The 17,477-nt window shown below is 35.5% G+C and overlaps 1 protein-coding gene across 2 annotated transcripts in view; it reads left to right on the top strand.

The window, feature by feature from the left end:
* LOC149815875 (Thioredoxin superfamily protein) overlaps window positions 1–17,477 on the top strand; it is a 61,656-nt gene that overhangs the window by 33,071 nt on the left and 11,108 nt on the right. Inside the window, exons 3-6 of one of the 2 annotated variants that reach the window (XM_089989833.1) lie at window positions 14,499–14,618; window positions 14,736–14,814; window positions 14,955–15,041; window positions 16,759–16,821. In XM_089989833.1, coding sequence (XP_089845959.1) covers window positions 14,499–14,618; window positions 14,736–14,814; window positions 14,955–15,041; window positions 16,759–16,821 — 349 coding nt within the window. The remainder of the gene's footprint in view (window positions 1–14,498; window positions 14,619–14,735; window positions 14,815–14,954; window positions 15,042–16,758; window positions 16,822–17,477) is intronic. The other variant, XM_089989834.1, reaches the window with a different exon arrangement.

A 17,477-nucleotide genomic window follows, 5' to 3' on the forward strand; every position in this document is an offset into this window, starting at 1 on the left:
CATGTGAAAAATTCCATTCTTAGCATGCATTAAGTCATATAACAAATCTAGAAAAAAACTAACATACTTAACAAACTTTTGTTTCAGATTTTATCAAACACGAGTGTGCCAAATAAGAATTAAGATCACTATAGAATACCAATGAACACTATAATATTTTAATTCCCTAACTTATGAGAGCCTCAACAACATTTTCTATTAATGTATCACAAATGATTTTGTTCAACTTTTGTACCTACAGAATTAATAGGTTCTACTGTACAAGGGTTTTGGTCATATTATATGTGTATGCCTAAGAAAGTAGAAGTTTCCTCTAAGTGGCTGACATGTTTAGAAGGGCCCCCATATGGTTGCTTCATTTCCCAAAGCCTCCATTAAATCATGAATACTATACTTAATAGGAAACCATCTGCTATCACTCATGGGAGTCCACGGTCGATGATACACCATATGCATTCTTACTACGATAGTTTTAAAGCCTCTAGATATGTCCTTGCTATTTACATCACAGTCCTGAAGCTTGCAAGGTAGAAATTCTTACTGACGATGCTTTGAAGCTTGTTTTGAACAATCCTATTAGGTGATTGCTTATGGTTTCTAGTATCTCTATAATGATGAAACTTAACATGACACAACATGAAAGGAACCATGCAGGTACCTAGAAAATAGTAATACTAATAATAATAACAGTGAGAGGTCGACAAATTTTATTGGGATCTCACTCACAATTGCCCGGCCAACACAATTGGCTGGCTCGGCTGTGATCAAGGTGACCCTGCAAACAGACCCTGCACAGGCCGGGCCTGTGCAGATCTGGCAGGCCCCCACCTGTGCCACATTCAGGGCTGTCAAACCAGCCCAGACCTGACAGTTAGTGCACAGGCCCAGCCAGGGCCTGTGTATGCGATCTGCCAGGATCTGGCAGTCAGCCGAGCACCTCTCGGCTGGCTGCCAGTCAGCCCAAAAACATACATTTTTTTTTAAACAAAGCCCAGCAGCCACCCTGCACGGGCTGATCCTGTGCAGGTCTGCTGTGTCATGACAGGCTTTTAAAAATGCAGTGAGAGGTCGTCAAATTTTATTGGGATCTCACTCACAATTGCCCGACCAACACAATTGGCTGGCTCGGCTGTGATCAAGGTGACCCTGCAAACAGATCCTGTGCAGGTCTGCCGTGTCATGACAGGCTTTTAAAAATGCACAAATACTCATGCTTAACATTTTTGCATGCATGAACATAATACATATTCAGGTTGCAAGTATATGCAGAGCTTCTTCTTTCAAGCATGTATCCCTATGCATATTTTCATCCGGTTTTACATGCATGTATAGATTACTAAATAAATAAGCATAAGCAATCAGAATATTACTTTAAACCCATGCATCACGTTCTCTTTTAAGCATGAATGACCATGGGATCTCATAATTTAATAATACATGCATGTGAAGAGTGTGATACCACAACCGATTTATAGGGCCAACATGCATACATATTCAGATTTAAGAATGCATGCAAACAACATTGATTCAACATATTTTTATATGCATCCAATCGGTCCATAGCATGATCCATCCATGGAAATCGATATCCATCAAAAGCAACCGCTAAATAAACACTCTTGCCACCAATAAAAATTCTGTTTTAGTATGTACAAAATTTATTTCACTAAAAAGATGAAAAGAATCAAGAATACAACTATGGAGGAAGATCTACGAATCATCCTTTGTATTTTTGAGGAAACATCCATATTTACTTTTTTTTCTATGGATTTTCATCAAAATATTGCATGGGAATCCAACCTATAATCAATTTCTCACTTGATTTAAGAGAGGAAACCCATACCATAGATGTAAATCACCCAAAAATAGTGGTGAAAGCTCAAAAACATGAATGGATGGAGAAAAATTGACCTCCTCCTCTTCTTCCTCTCTTTCTCTCTCCTCTTTCTTTTTCCCTTTCTCTTTCTCTTTCTCTTTCCTCTCTTTTTTTTTGTTGCTTTTATAGGCCCCATAGGGGAGAACGCCCCCCTTCTTCAGCCCCTTCTAGATGGGCTGGAGAGGTGGTCTCTACTTCATTTGAGACTCTATCTCTCCCTTATTTTTCCGAAAATCTTGGACTCTATGGTTGACTTTTCAATTTTTTTTCCCAAGAGAACTCTAAGTCTCTCAAACCTTCTAGAGCCTTCCTAACTTCAATATGGACTCTATCTAGGAGTCCTAAACAAACATAAGACTTAAAATTTGAAATTAATAAAAAGTTATTAATTAATTAAGTATTTAATAATAAATTAAATATTTTCAAAATTCCAAAGATAGTTTAATTATTATAGGAGTCTTCTTAACCCCTACTAACTTTAATTTAAAGCTTTAAACTGAATTTAAAGCTAGATTTTCATTGGACATGGATTTGGATTTGGATCTCGATTCAAAATCCAAATCCATATCCAAAACAAAATTGGATTATGATCTGGATCAAATCTAGATTAATATGGGTCTTGGATAAAGTCCAAATCCATTTTAATTCGGATCATAAGCATCAGATCCAATCCAATCCGATCCACTCCGGATCCAATTCGACAAACTGCTCAATTTTTGAAAAAATGCGATTTTCAGGCTAATCGAAACTCGATTTCGGAAAAATAAAATATCGTTGCACTCAGAATTCCGAGGCGCATCCAACGATATATATAACTTAAATATAAATTCTGAATTTTGCTTGAAAATAACTCGAATTTTGCTTGAATTTAAAAGTAAAAAATTAAACTTTTTCTCACGTTTTAAGTAGCTCATTTAAACCGAGTTTATGAGACCTGGGCCAAGCCTAGACTCAAAAGCATCGGTCTAATATCGAGGTTCAAACGATTTTTCTCCCAGACTTAGTCATTTTCAAAAATTTGGCTAAGTATGAAAATACACGATATTACAATCCCTCATTAGTTTCAAAATATGTTTCGATTGTATAGAAAACCTATGCATTAGTGTGAGTGTGTTACAGACTTGAACCCCCACTTATTGAAAGAAAATCTAAATTAACCAAGGTGCTAAGTGGACTTACCTTGAACTTAGTTCCTTATATTGTTAACTGAATTTTCCATCACATAGTTTTTTTAAAGTTTGATTGTGTGGATTTCAAGTTAGCACATTTAAAGCTTTGTGCTTGCCTAGATTCATGAGTGCTCTAGAGACATTTCAATTGTCATAAGCGGATCACACTTCTACATGTAATGAGATATTGCGGAAATATAAATAGTGCATACAAGCACATACAACAATGAATAAAAGAGAAAATATCACAAGTCCACGAAGGGACAATACAAGCACAAGCCTTTAAGAAGGCAACAATATACAAAGCCTCTTATTGAAAAGAGAGAGGAGCTCTCCAAGATGAAAATACACAAGGGGATCACCCCTATTTATACAAGAGAAGGAGGAGGAAAAAGGAGGGCCAAAGGGCCTCAAAAGGAGAGCCAAAAGGGGGCTCCCATAGAGTCGTTGGGAGCCCCCAACGGTCACATTTGTGACCGTTGGGGGCTCCAACGACTTCTATGTTGGAGCCCCTTTTGGTCCTCAAAAATAATAAAAAGAGAAATGAAAAAATAAAAAAATAAAAATTACATTTGTTCAAAAAAGAAAAAAATAGTTGTTTTCTAAAACAACTGTGAAATTACAAAAATACCCCTATCGGGTATTGATGTAATAAACAGAATATATATATATATATATATATATATATATATATATATATATATATATATATATATATATATATATATATAATAGGTACATTTTAACACCCCCCTCAAACTTTACGGGGGAAGGACGGAAAGTTTGCCAAGAAGAAACATGAACCGAGGAGCCGGAAGAGCTTTAGTGAAGAAGTCTGCCAACTGATATTCTGAAGTGACATATGGCAGAGCAATAGTTCCGCGTAAAAATTCGTCACGAACATAGTGGCAATCCATTTCGATATGTTTCGTACGTTCATGAAAAGTATGATTGCTTGCAATATAGATGACACTCTTATTGTCGCAACACAGCTTGGAGGCTTCAGTAATATCAACTCCCATATCTTTAAGCAAACTGCGAAGCCATACAAGTTCCATTGTTGTGGTTGCCATTGCCCGGTACTCAGCTTCAGTGGATGATAGTGAAACTTTCTACTGCTTCTTGCATCGCCAGGCAATCAACGAGTCCCCTAAAAAGACACAAAAACCAGTAGTTGAGACTCGATCATTGGGATTACCTCCCCAATCTGCATCAGTATAAGCAAGAAGATTCAAAGGGGAAGAGGAGGATAGAAATAGCCCTTTATTGATGGTATTCCGAATGTAGCGAATGATTCGGAGAACCGCACTCATATGCACGGTTGTAGGAGCATGCTGAAATTGACTGACTGAGTGAACCGCATGAGTGATATCTGGTCTGGTGATGGTTAAATATGTAAGAGACCCAATGAGTTGTCTGTACGGTGTAGGATCTTCCAGAAGAACCCCATCCTCTAACCGTAACTTGGCATTAATAACCTCGGGAGTCTCTACCTTCTTATCATCAGAAATCCCAGACTTAGAACATATATCTGCAGCAAGCTTCATCTGTGACAAAATATATCCTCTAGGAGAATATGCAACCTCAATTCCAAGAAAATATCTGAGAAAACCTAAATCAGACATATCAAAATTATCTTTTAACATTAATAATACTACTTTGATCATTTCCAGTGATAATCATATCATCAACATAAAACAACAAAATTACGATACTAGAACCTGCATTTTTAACAAAAAGAGCAGTGTCAGTATAACAAGAATGAAATCCTAATTTTATCATGATATCACTAAAACGATCATACCAAGCCTTAGGAGCTTGTTTAAGACCATATAATGCCTTTAAAAGCCGAAGTGTTTGACCTTGCTTAATATTTATTCCGGGTGGTGGATCCATATAAACTTCTTCACTTAAACTTCCATTTAAAAAAGCATTTTTTACGTCAAGTTGATAAATAGGCCATTTTTTGGTTGATGCGACAGCTATTAAGGTTCTGACACTTGTCATACGAGCTACGGGGGCGAATGTTTCTTCGTAATCAATACCATATTCTTGGGAGTATCCCTTAGCAACCAATCTTGCTTTATATCGTTCCAAAGAGCCATCGCTTTTAGTTTTAACTTTGAAGACCCAACGACAACCAATAGGTTTTTTGTGTGAGGGTAGATCAACTACTTCCCAAGTATTGGCCTTTTTTAAAGCATTTAGTTCAACTTGCATTGCTTCAACCCAATGAGGTATAGATTTAGCTTGATTATAGTGGGTTGGTTCAAAATAAGAGTGTAGAGTTATCAAACATGCCCGATAGTTGGGAGTTAAAGAGTCATAGGAGACAAACCTATTTGGGGGTATTGATATTCTAGAAGAATGCCTAACTTGTGGTTCCTCAATGGATTCGGAAATTTGAGAGTATTTTTCGAGGGCACTAATAGGTTTTTCTTGATTTCTTCTTGAGTAAACATTTATATTGGCATTGCTATCATGAACATTTGTATTTGAATTATTATCATTTGAGAGTGTTATGTCAAGAGGGGATACCTCGTGAGTGTCATCTATGTTTTCAAGAGAATCTTCTTGTATGTCATCAATAAGATCATATAAGAATACATAATCGATTTCATTTGTCTCTTCTATTTTATCAAAACCGTTTTCTTCTTCGAGAAATGTTACATCTTTTGAAACATATAGTTTATCATTCTTAAAATCATAACATCTATACCCTTTTTGATTTTCACCATATCCAAAAAATACACATTCAATTGCTTTGGGAGATAACTTATCCCTTTTATGTAGTAGGACAAAACATTTGCAACCAAAAATACGAAGTCGATTAAAATCGGGTGAAAACTTAAAGAGTTTCTCATAGTGAGAAGCATTTTTTAACTTAGAAGAGGGCATTCTATTGTTTAGATAGGTTGAGGTAAGAACGGCTTCCGCCCAAAATTTTTTTGGAATATTTCTAGACACAAGCAATGTTCTAGCGGTTTCTATAATGTGCCTATGTTTCCTTTCCGCTAGGCCATTTTGTTGAGGAGTCCTAGGACATGACTTTTGATGACAAATGCCATTTTGGTTTAAATAGTTTTGGAATTCGTGAGATAAGTATTCACCACCGGAATCGGATCTTAAAATAGATATGTTACTTTGAAATTGATTTTGAACCTTTTTATGAAAATCTTTAAAGAAAGTAAATACTTCCGACTTATGACTAAGGAAATAAATCCAAACATACCGAGTAAAGTCATCAATAAACGTAACATAATATGAATAACCCCCTTTAGACATAACCTGAGAAGGACCCCAAACATCCGAATGCACCAATTCAAAAGGCCTTGATGAGAAAAAAGATCTAGTTGGAAAAGGAATAGACTTCATTTTTCCAAAAATGCAATCTTTGCAATTAATTTCTTTTTCCTTACAAAATTTGTTTCCAAAAGGAAAGAGATACATTTTGGAATAACTTGGATGACCAAGTCTTTTATGCCAAGTTTCCATATTTTTTTCTTGGACATAAGAACAAAAAAAGTTTGTAGGGAGATCAAGATGGTCCATATAATAGAGGTCTCCCTTTCTATGGCCTTGCCCAATCCGCTTCCCGGACCGGAGATCCTGCACAAAGCAACCATTAGATGAGAAAGATATTTCACATCCATGGTCGGCAATTTGAGAAACCGAAAAAAGGTTTAAATTTAATTTGGGGACAACTCTTACTTTTGGAACACAAAAATTTTGAGAATCTTTAAAAGAGCCAATACTTGAAATTTTCAAAAAGGTTCCATCGGCCGTTGAGACACAAGAGTCCTTTGAATTGATGCAAACATCACTAAGTGCATTCTCATGAGGGGTCATATGAAAAGAAACTCCGGAATCAAGGATCCAAGAATACGTACCGGGTGATGATGTCGAAGAAATGACCGCACCCGATGTGGAGGAAGAAACTTTAAGCATTTGTTGGAGAGCCATAGATATTTGTCCAAGAGTTTCTTTAATGTCATTGTTTTTGCCTTCATCTTCTTTGGAGGTGGTTTCTTCAAGAGAGGCTACTTTAGGCTTGAAGGCTCCCATAAGCTTTGGACAAACGGGTCTAATGTGACCCGGCTCATTGCAATAATGACAAACAATCATTTTTCTTCCTCCATTGTAGTTCCCTTGTTTCCCAAAATGAGGAGGCTTATAGGTTCTAACATTGTTACCCGGTTTGGATACGGCAAGGACTTCATCAACATGCTTACTCATGCCAAGCCTTGTCTCATCTTGAGTGATTTCGGCAATAGCATCCTCAATAGGAGGAAAAATAGATCTATGGAGAAGTGAGGATCTCACTTGCTCAAATTCGGGGCGTAGCCCAAAAAGAAATTGAAACAATCGCTCTTGTTCCATTTGTTTTTGTCTTAAATCAACATCTTCCATAGAAACCCACTTTGGCTCTAAAAGAGCCAATTCATCCCATAGTGGGTTAAGGGCACTATAGTAGTCTTGAATGCTAGAATCACCTTGCTTGGTGGTTCTAACTTTTTCTTGCAAGAAGTATGCTCTTGCAAGATCCTTTTGGGTATACATACCCCTCATAAAGGACCAAGCCTCATTGGCTCGACGAAATTTAGCTATATTAGCACATACCTTAAGCTCCACATTGTTCATAAACCACGCAAGGATTTTTGCGTGATTGCTTTCCCAATCTTCTACTTCCTTTTGATGATTTTCAATGGCCTTGAGACGAGCATCTCCCTCAAGAGTTTTTTCTTGATCTTCTTCCATTTTTTGTGAGCATAAGCTTAGGTTCCGGAACGGTCCCCATGACATAACCCCAAAGCTTCTTCCCTTTGAGATTATTCTCCATTGCCGATGCCCACATCATATAGTTCTTTCCATTGAGTTTGAAAGAAAGATCAATCTTTGTCTCCATGATGTTGCCAAGAAGTGAGAAGATGTCCACCAAAATAAGAGATACACGAACCACACCTTTCCTTCAAGAATCGAGTGGCTCTGATACCATGTAATGAGATATTGCGGAAATATAAATAGTGCATACAAGCACATACAACAATGAATAAAAGAGAAAATATCACAAGTCCACGAAGGGACAATACAAGCACAAGCCTTTAAGAAGGCAACAATATACAAAGCCTCTTATTGAAAAGAGAGAGGAGCTCTCCAAGATGAAAATACACAAGGGGATCACCCCTATTTATACAAGAGAAGGAGGAGGAAAAAGGAGGGCCAAAGGGCCTCAAAAGGAGAGCCAAAAGGGGGCTCCCATAGAGTCGTTGGGAGCCCCCAACGGTCACATTTGTGACCGTTGGGGGCTCCAACGACTTCTATGTTGGAGCCCCTTTTGGTCCTCAAAAATAATAAAAAGAGAAATGAAAAAATAAAAAAATAAAAATTACATTTGTTCAAAAAAGAAAAAAATAGTTGTTTTCTAAAACAACTGTGAAATTACAAAAATACCCCTATCGGGTATTGATGTAATAAACATAATATATATATATATATGTATATATATATATATATATATATATAATAGGTACATTTTAACACTACACTCACATACGTGAGTTTGTCTAGGTGTTCTGTAACACACACCCTAGCCTTAAGGCTTATAAGCTCATTAAGAGCTATTAGTTCAACCCTTACATTTGTTACAACTCATGATCACACATTACAAATGGGTTTACATAAATGTGCTCAATAATTGTTATTCATTAATTTATTTTCCATTGAACTTAGGCATGTGAGATCTCGAATGCCCTAGGTTGGGTATCCTTGGATGATGACTTAATTGACTTAATTCCTATTTTCCTTGATGTTTTGATGATGACATCTCTCAAAAGGCCTTTTGTTAATGGGTCTACCAAATTTTGACATGATCTCATAAACTTCGAAGATATAACATTGTCATAAATCGTTTGTTTAATAAAATTGTGTTTTAGACTAATGTAACTAGACTTTTACTTATATTTCAGAATACTTGCTTTATAACTTATTGACTATCATAAAATAGTGAAATAGCAAATATTGGCTTCTCACTTACTGGGATGTCCAGTGGTATATTTTTAAGCCACTCAAATTCTCTACAAGTAGATGCCAAAACAGTAAACTTAGATTACATTGTGGAGTGAGTTATACAGGTCTGTTACTTAGACTTTCATGTAAGTGTTCTACCAACAAGGATGAAAACCCAACCACTAGTTGATTTGAAATATTCAAATTCAGTGTTCCAACTTGCATCACTATAGCCTTCAATTATACCAAAAAACTTAGTATAGTATATCCTGTAGTTTAAAGTATACTTCAGATATCTAAGAATCCTGTGCACAACATTCCAATGTTGATGTTCATGATTATTAGTATATCTACACATCTTATTGGATATGCTATATCAGGCCTTGTGCAGTTCATTTCATGCATAAAACTATCTACCACACTAACATATTTCAATAAAGATTGTAACTATCGTATCATTACCTATATTGGTCAGGTCCAAAATAAAATGTATCTTAAAAAGTCATAACACATGAAACAATCATGAATTTCACAAAATACAACAACAACAACAACAACAACAACAACAACAACAACAACAACAACTACGCCTTCATCCCAAAACAATTCGGGTCAGCGATATGAACCAAAAGAGAAATTCATTTTGGGTCTCCCACATGAATCCTTTTCCTCCAATCATTTCTATCCAATGCCATGTCCTCGGTGAGGTTCAAAGCATTCATATCCTTTCCTATCATCTCCATCCAAGTCTTCCTAGGCCTACCCCGACCTCTTTTAACTAATATATTTTCCCATTTCTCCAACCTTCTAACTGGAGCATCATTAGGCCTTCGCCGAATATGTCCAAACCACCGTAAACGATTCTCTCAAAATTTTTAAAAAAAATCATGAAAAATCAGAAAAAAATTAATAAAATTCTAAAAAAGTCATAACACATGAAACAATCATGAATTTCACAAAATGCAACCATAAAATCACGTATGAAACATTTATATTTCTATGAGTTGCATAAGACATCATAACCAAGTTTTTTAAAAATAACACTTGAAACAATAACCAAATAGGGAGCTCATCTTTGTCCTCTTAGGGCGGCACATATTTCATTTCTGCCTCACTCATCCCTTTTTCTTGTCTTTTTTCTCTTAGACTAGTAAGTAATTGTTGGCATTGTCATTTTACTGCATTTGGCAAATTCCTTGACGTGCAAACCACAACATTTATATGTGTCTTGGATAAATGATGCTTCAACCGAGATATATCACTCGAAAAAACAGTATGACAATAGTTATACTCGATTTTCAATCGGTTTTCACTCATTACTCGAGTGCCCCATTGCCATGCTGAATTATTTGATGTCATCTTTCCCCAAAAAAGCTCAATAAAAAGAAAATAATAAGTTTTTTTTTACTTTAATCCACTTGAATAGAAAAATGGTGGAAATGCATTTTTATTTGAACAAACCGCAAAAGCCCTCTCCCTTTCGCACAAATCAACACCCAAATCGCTCTCACGAGTCCTAGGGTGCGTGGATACCCCTCTAAAGATTCAACCCTTTTTTAAGTACGTCGACATTGTATTGTATGTTACACTCCGTATCATATGATACAATATGACACAAGCCTGTATCATACGATACAAGTACGATACACAGTCGTATTATGGTACGAGTGTGTATCATATCGATATTCCTCACAGTAACGATACATATCGTACGATACAATATGATATGTATAACATTGATTTCAATTGTTAGACACTGATACCATCATTAGGAACCAATTTCATGTTTGGATCATATGGAGTGTAGACAGGTGAACAATCAAAATATTTGTATTTTTTAAGAATTTTCTCAATGTAATGTGATTTGGCTTAATGCAATGCCACAATTATTTCTCACAATTTTGATTCCTAAAATAACATCTGCAATACCCAAATCTTTCATACAAAACATGGAAGGTAGAAAACTTTTTGTTTGGTTCACACATTCAATATTAGAATCTAAAATATGCATGACATCAACATATAAACAAATTATACTAACAAAATTACAATCTAACTTACTGTAAACACACTTATTAATATCATTAGATTTTGAAACCATGATTTACCAGAGCACTATCAAAATTGTCATGCCATTGATTAAAGGCCTACTTTAATTCGTATAAGGATTTCTCAAGCTTGCAAACTTTGCTTTCTTGCCCTTGCACTACAAAGCCTTTAAGTTCCTCTCTCTCTCTATATATATCTTTTCATCTAACTCTCCTTTCAAAAAGGTCGATTTTGCGTCTATTTAATGGATTTCAAGTTTATATATGACAACTATAACAATCATAATTCTAATAGTAGTTATTTTGGTCAGAGGAGCAAAAGTATCAAAATAGTCTTCTTCTTTTTGTTTAAATCCTTTTGCAACCAAACGAGCTTTGAATTTTTTAATTGTATTATCTGCTTTTAACTTCGTTTTGAAAATCCGTTTTTAACTAATAGTTTTGTAACCGAGAGGTAAATCTACAAGTTTCCAAACATTATTAGACATAATTGAATCCATTTAATCATTTATAGTTTCTCTCCAAAAAACATATTGAGAAAACATCCTCTTAAAAGGACACAAGATCATTTTCAACTAGAAAGACATAAAAATCAGAACCAAAATTAGTTGGTTTTCTAATGCGTTTACTACGTCTAACTTCAATTTCAAGTTCAGTATCACTATCATTATAATTTTCAATCATGTCGTTAGTAGTATGTTTATAAGCTACAATATGACTACCATCAAGATTTGAATCAAATGCATTTTTACGCTTCATGAAGGATTCATCTCTAGATTCAACAATAACAGTATTGGCAATATCAAAAAATCTATATACTTTACTATGTTCAACATAACCAATGCTTTAGGTCCAACCTTGTTTCTTTTATTTTTCAAAATTTTAACTTATGCTAAACAACTCCAAATACGAAAATAACTTTGATTATATTTCTTACCAAACCATAATTTATAAGGTGATTTATTAGATTTAGACTAAGGAACTCAGTTTAGAATATAACAAGCAATGAGTAGAGCCTCTCCCCATAAGTTGGGATGTAGACCCGTATAAAGAAGCATAACATTCATAATTTCTACACGTGTTCTGTTTTTTCTTTCTACTATCCTATTCTATCCAGGACTTTAGGAAGCAGAAGTTTGATGAATAGTACCATTATTTAAACAAAATTTGTCAAATTCTCCACCTAAGTATTCATCTCCTTTATTTATTCTCAAATGAACAATCTTAGTTTTAAATCTATTTCGTACTTTAACAAAATAAACAAGAAATTTGAAAAATGATTCAGATTTAACAGAATTTAGAATAATCATCTATAAAAGTAATGAAATACCTATTGTCACCATGACTTAGAATATTATTCATGACACACATTTGAATTCACTAATTCAAGCAATTTATAATTTTTTTCTACACTAAGAAATGGAAGCCTAGTTAGTCGTAAGTGCCAAAGGACATATGAGTCAACCATGTAAACAGAAGAAACAAATTCATTGATTCTCATCTTCAACATACCACAGTGGCAAAACCTTTGCATACAAGTTTCCCTTTGGTCGTAGTTACAATCCCAGATTCAATCACAATTTTGAAACCATTTCGGGATAGCAGATCTGTAGAGATTAAGTTCTTACGAATTTCTAGAGCATATTGAACATTCGCAAGTGTTAGGACTTTCCCGAAGATAAACTTAATTTTCACTCCCTTGACCCTACACTTCAGCTGAGAAAAAGTTTCTCATAAAGCGATTACATCCTTCCCTTACTCTTTTATATGACTTGAACAAGTTTCTGTCACTGCCACGTGCACAATGCTTCTAGTGTCTACGTACCAGTCCCTATCGGTAGCCAACATGAAGGTTTTAGACATTACAACAAAAAGCTTTTTGTCTTGCTCGTTTGGCTAGGGATCAATTCTCTTTCGATCTTGGTATTTTCTTTCATAGTAGTCAAACTTGCCACATACATAGCAATTGATTTTCTTTTTATCAATTTGTTTTTTCCCTGCCACAAAATTATTTTCATTTTTCTAGGATTCATTATTATTAATCATGTTCAATTTAGGCAAAACCTCTTTAGGATTCAAATTCTTTTTGTCACGAAGACAAGTTTCTTCCTCAATTCGGATCTCTTTAAGAAAGACCGTCTAAAGTGATTTTCTCATTCTTATGTTTAAGATGATTCCTATATTCTTTTCAGGAATCGAGTAGCTTTCCAATAATGATTGTAACTTGAAAATCATCATTGAGATATATACTTTCTCTTTTGATCTTATAAGTCAATATTTGCATCTCGTGAATTTGAGCAATGATAGGCTTATCATCAACAATAAAAAAATTAAGATACTGATCTACGAGGAACCTCTTATTGCCAACATCTTCTGTGTTGTACTTGATATCCAAAGCATTCCATAACTCAAAGGATAAGACAAGTTAAAGAGCGAATCAAGTAAAAGTGTTCAAAATGTGTCCTTTGCATCAATAGTTGTCTGTGTGCGCACTTTTTTCTCTCTTTTTTGTGTTCTTTTGTCTCGACCTCTGCAACTGCAACAATAGGTTAGGACTTTTTGAGGACATAATTGATGTGCAACTTTGGTATCAAGAAAGAGAACTTCGATTGCCATTGCTTGAAGTTCGGCACAAGTCAGTATATTGATGGAGTTGGAGTTGGATATTGAACTAAGGGCCATATTTGAAATTCTAAAATTGTTGGGACATGGTGGCTAAAAAAAGAATTTTGGAAAACTGAGATCTCAAGCCTAGATGCACGTTTTTAAGATCGCTATCTTTAGAACTTCAATTGCCAACTTCGGGATTTTCGAAAATGTGAACTAGGTTTGTGCACGACTGAGTCCTCAGGATACAATTAGGCTTGGACCTCAAGAGTTTCACTTCTTCGCAGGACCAGGTGACCTCTCCCACACATGAACTTGCAAGCCAAAAGAGAGCCAAAAGGATAAAAAGTAAGAAAAGTTTGAGAATCAGAAAGATGGATAATCAAAAGATCGAAAATTAAGGATTTTTATAAACTTAGGAATGCTAACAGCGTTTTGGGTGATAAATGAGATTGAATGGTCATTAATCTAACATTTTAAAAAAATGGACAAAAATGGCCCTAAACAGTCACCAGTCTTTGCACGTTTTGGACCCTTTAATGGCGGTCAGCGACCGTCGCTAAAAGGGCCCAAGTTAGACATGTGGCACGTGGCCACATGCCTGATGTTTGTTCGATGTTTAATGTGGTCAATATTACACTATTCTCTCTCTCTATATATATATATCTGTGTAAAAAAATATATATTATTAATATTACAATTCCTGGATTTTCTCACTTCACTCATGAAACTTTATGGCCCCACCAATTTTCTCACTGCACATCATCTTTTTAATGTGTTTGTGAACGTTAGGTATTATACTGGCTACCCAAAGGATCTTGGTCCTTCTCGTGTTATTCATTTTACATCAGAGCGACAGTTTGTGCAGCAACTTCATGAAGGCCACCCTGTAGTTGTTGCATTCACAATAAAGTAAGTTTGTGACAGTCATTTAGGATTGTTTTATCCATTTCTCTCACAGACAGTTCTATGGTTGATTTGGCGATTGTGCGCTTTCAAAAATATGAATATTGATGAAATCTTTTGCAGGTGTAATTACACAAAACACCTTGATAAAGTGCTAGAGGAAGCTGCCGCTGAATTTTATCCACAAATCAAATTCATGCGTGTACGCTTTTCTATTGTCAATTCTGTATTCCATGTTAAAATATATGTTGATTTACTACTGCGATGCTTTAAATTTCCATGGAAGTTCAGATGCCTTTATCACGTATGTTTCTTTGATGTGTGTTCTGTGATGTTATCCAGGTTGAATGTCCAAAGTATCCAGGCTTTTGTATAACTAGGCAAAGGAAAGATTACCCATTCATTGAGATATTTCACAGCCCTGAACAAGTAGGATTGTCCTTTTTATTTTTTCTCCTTTGGTTCCATTTGTCTGTGGAAGTGGTATATTTTTATAATATTTCTGGGAGTTTTTCCTTTAAGATGGTCCTCATATGTACTGAAAAACATTTGCAACATCCCTATATATGGTTTTGCTTTTGCTTAGTTAAACTCATCTGATTATCTTGTATCTGTACATCGCTTGGTATGTCACATAGGTACAAGTGCGGGTATAGATACAAAAGACATGACATGACAATTTCTAAAAGTAGTACGACTGTGTTTCTATATACATACATACATGCATGCATACATACATAGACATATATTATATATGTGCATATATATACACATGCATATAAAATTAACAAGTAACATTTTAAATAGTCCATAACTGTCGAATTATGTTAGATATTTAAAGAAAAATAAGTTCAGTTAAAAAAGGTTTGTTGGTATTGGGTATTATTTGGAGCTGACTCATCAAGTTAGACTGATACCCAGACATATCCGTACCATGCCCATGTATATTGTGTCAAGATGAGTATGAGCTTCTTCCACCCGTACCCTTGTTTAATAGATTGCATGCCATGGGTAAGTTTTGAGCATCTTGGTTTTTTAAGGTCAGCCTCACCTAGTAGGTTTAGTGGGTGCCAATTCATCACAAATTTGGGTCTAACTGCATTTGTTTTCTCATTTTATTAGTGGCTCAAACAAATGATTGTTCATAACCAAATCAAACCCAGCCTTACTAAAGTTTTTAAACAACATATCTCTCTTGTTAACAAATATCAGTCAAGTTTTTTGGAGGGGCTGAGTTCCCAGCCCATCAACACGCTCGGTCAAGCCTAAGTTCTTTAGGCTGGGCCACAGGCTACCTACAGGTCTGCCCCATTTTTAAAAGGGAATGACATGGGGGCATAGTTGGAAAACTCGTATCTCGGATTCGGATCGTCCAACCCTTTACTCACGAGTCAGCGGGTCGACTCAGTAACTCGGACGAGTTAGGACTATGCATTTTCTAGCACGCTAGGCCAAGCCTAAGTCTTTAGTCTGGGCCACAGGCTACCTACAGGTGTGTCCCCATTTTTAAAAGGAAATGACATGGGGCATAGTTGGAAAACTCGTGAATGTGATTCACGTGTCAGTGGGTTGACTCGGTAACTCAGATGAGTTAGTACTATGCATTTTCTAGTGTTAAGATATGAAAAAAAATCAAAATCCATACGGTATAATCACTAAATTTAGCACATGACATCAATGACTAAGCTATATAAGTACTCAACTATACATAATTGTTTATTTATGATTTTAAAAAGTATGATTCTTTATAACAAGTATTCTTTTAAGGGCATTATGCATTAAAACCACAAAATGCATGACAAAAAACACATAAGAGGCATCTGAATCGGTGACCCAGTTGGGGTCCGATCCAGGTTGGCTCAGGCGATTCCCGAGTTGATTCGCTGGGTTTGCCAACTATGACATGGGGCCTATATCCATTTTTGACCAGGCCCACCAGCCCCATTAATGAGCCACAAGGTTTTTAACTGGCCAGTGGCCTGTCAGTTGGTTAGCCTGGGTCTCGGAAAGGAGGGCCAACCTCCATGCTCAACCCTACTCCACAATTATTTTGCTTGAATTTTATCTTGGATTTCCAATTGCCTTCCTTTGTGGTGAACTACTATTCCGATTATAACAAGTCTTTACATTTTGCTCAATTGGTCAGGCTGCTAACCAGGGAAGGGTTGCTGACCCTAATATAACCAAATACTCTGTCAAGGTTTTGCCTGTAAGTTTATTATTCTCTATTGCTGCTTATTTTATGTGGTATGATAGTCAGTCATTCTTCTGTCATGTTTTAGCTTTGGTTTTGCATGTTCAATAGAACCTTGTCTGCTTTGTGCTGCCAATAACCAACAGTGCGTGGTTGTTATTGTTCTGTATAAATATATGTAATGATATGTCTGAGGTTTATAATTCATTGAATTTTATTGGAAACTGTTATCTTTCTCCTTTGAAGTTCTTGATTTTTTGTTAGTTAGCATGCTATATATTCCATACTACACACACTTCAATTAGCATGCATATCCTGTGTCAACACGGCTCCACACTTGGACACTTCTTGAACATGACATGTCACTTCATGCACACAGTCAACATTGTGTCATTAACTTTATTTATTTTCTTTTATGATCTTATTTACTTATTTTGTATTAACTTGAGTTCTTTTTCTTTTAAAATGTGTCATCAATTACATTAGATTTCAATTTCAACTTTCATTATTTGATATTCCTAATTGTAGTGATTTAGAATTGTTGTTTTGTGTACACACACATCTATGTGTGTGTATAGCCATGTCCCCATGTCCTAATTTTTGAAAATTATCCAATCATACCAAGCGTATCCACATCGTGTCCCACTCCTGCATCCGTATGCATGTGACAG

This window comes from Nuphar pumila, chromosome 15, assembly GCF_984573655.1.
Source record: "Nuphar pumila chromosome 15, dmNupPumi1.hap1.1, whole genome shotgun sequence".
Classification (NCBI taxonomy): Eukaryota; Viridiplantae; Streptophyta; class Magnoliopsida; order Nymphaeales; family Nymphaeaceae; genus Nuphar; species Nuphar pumila.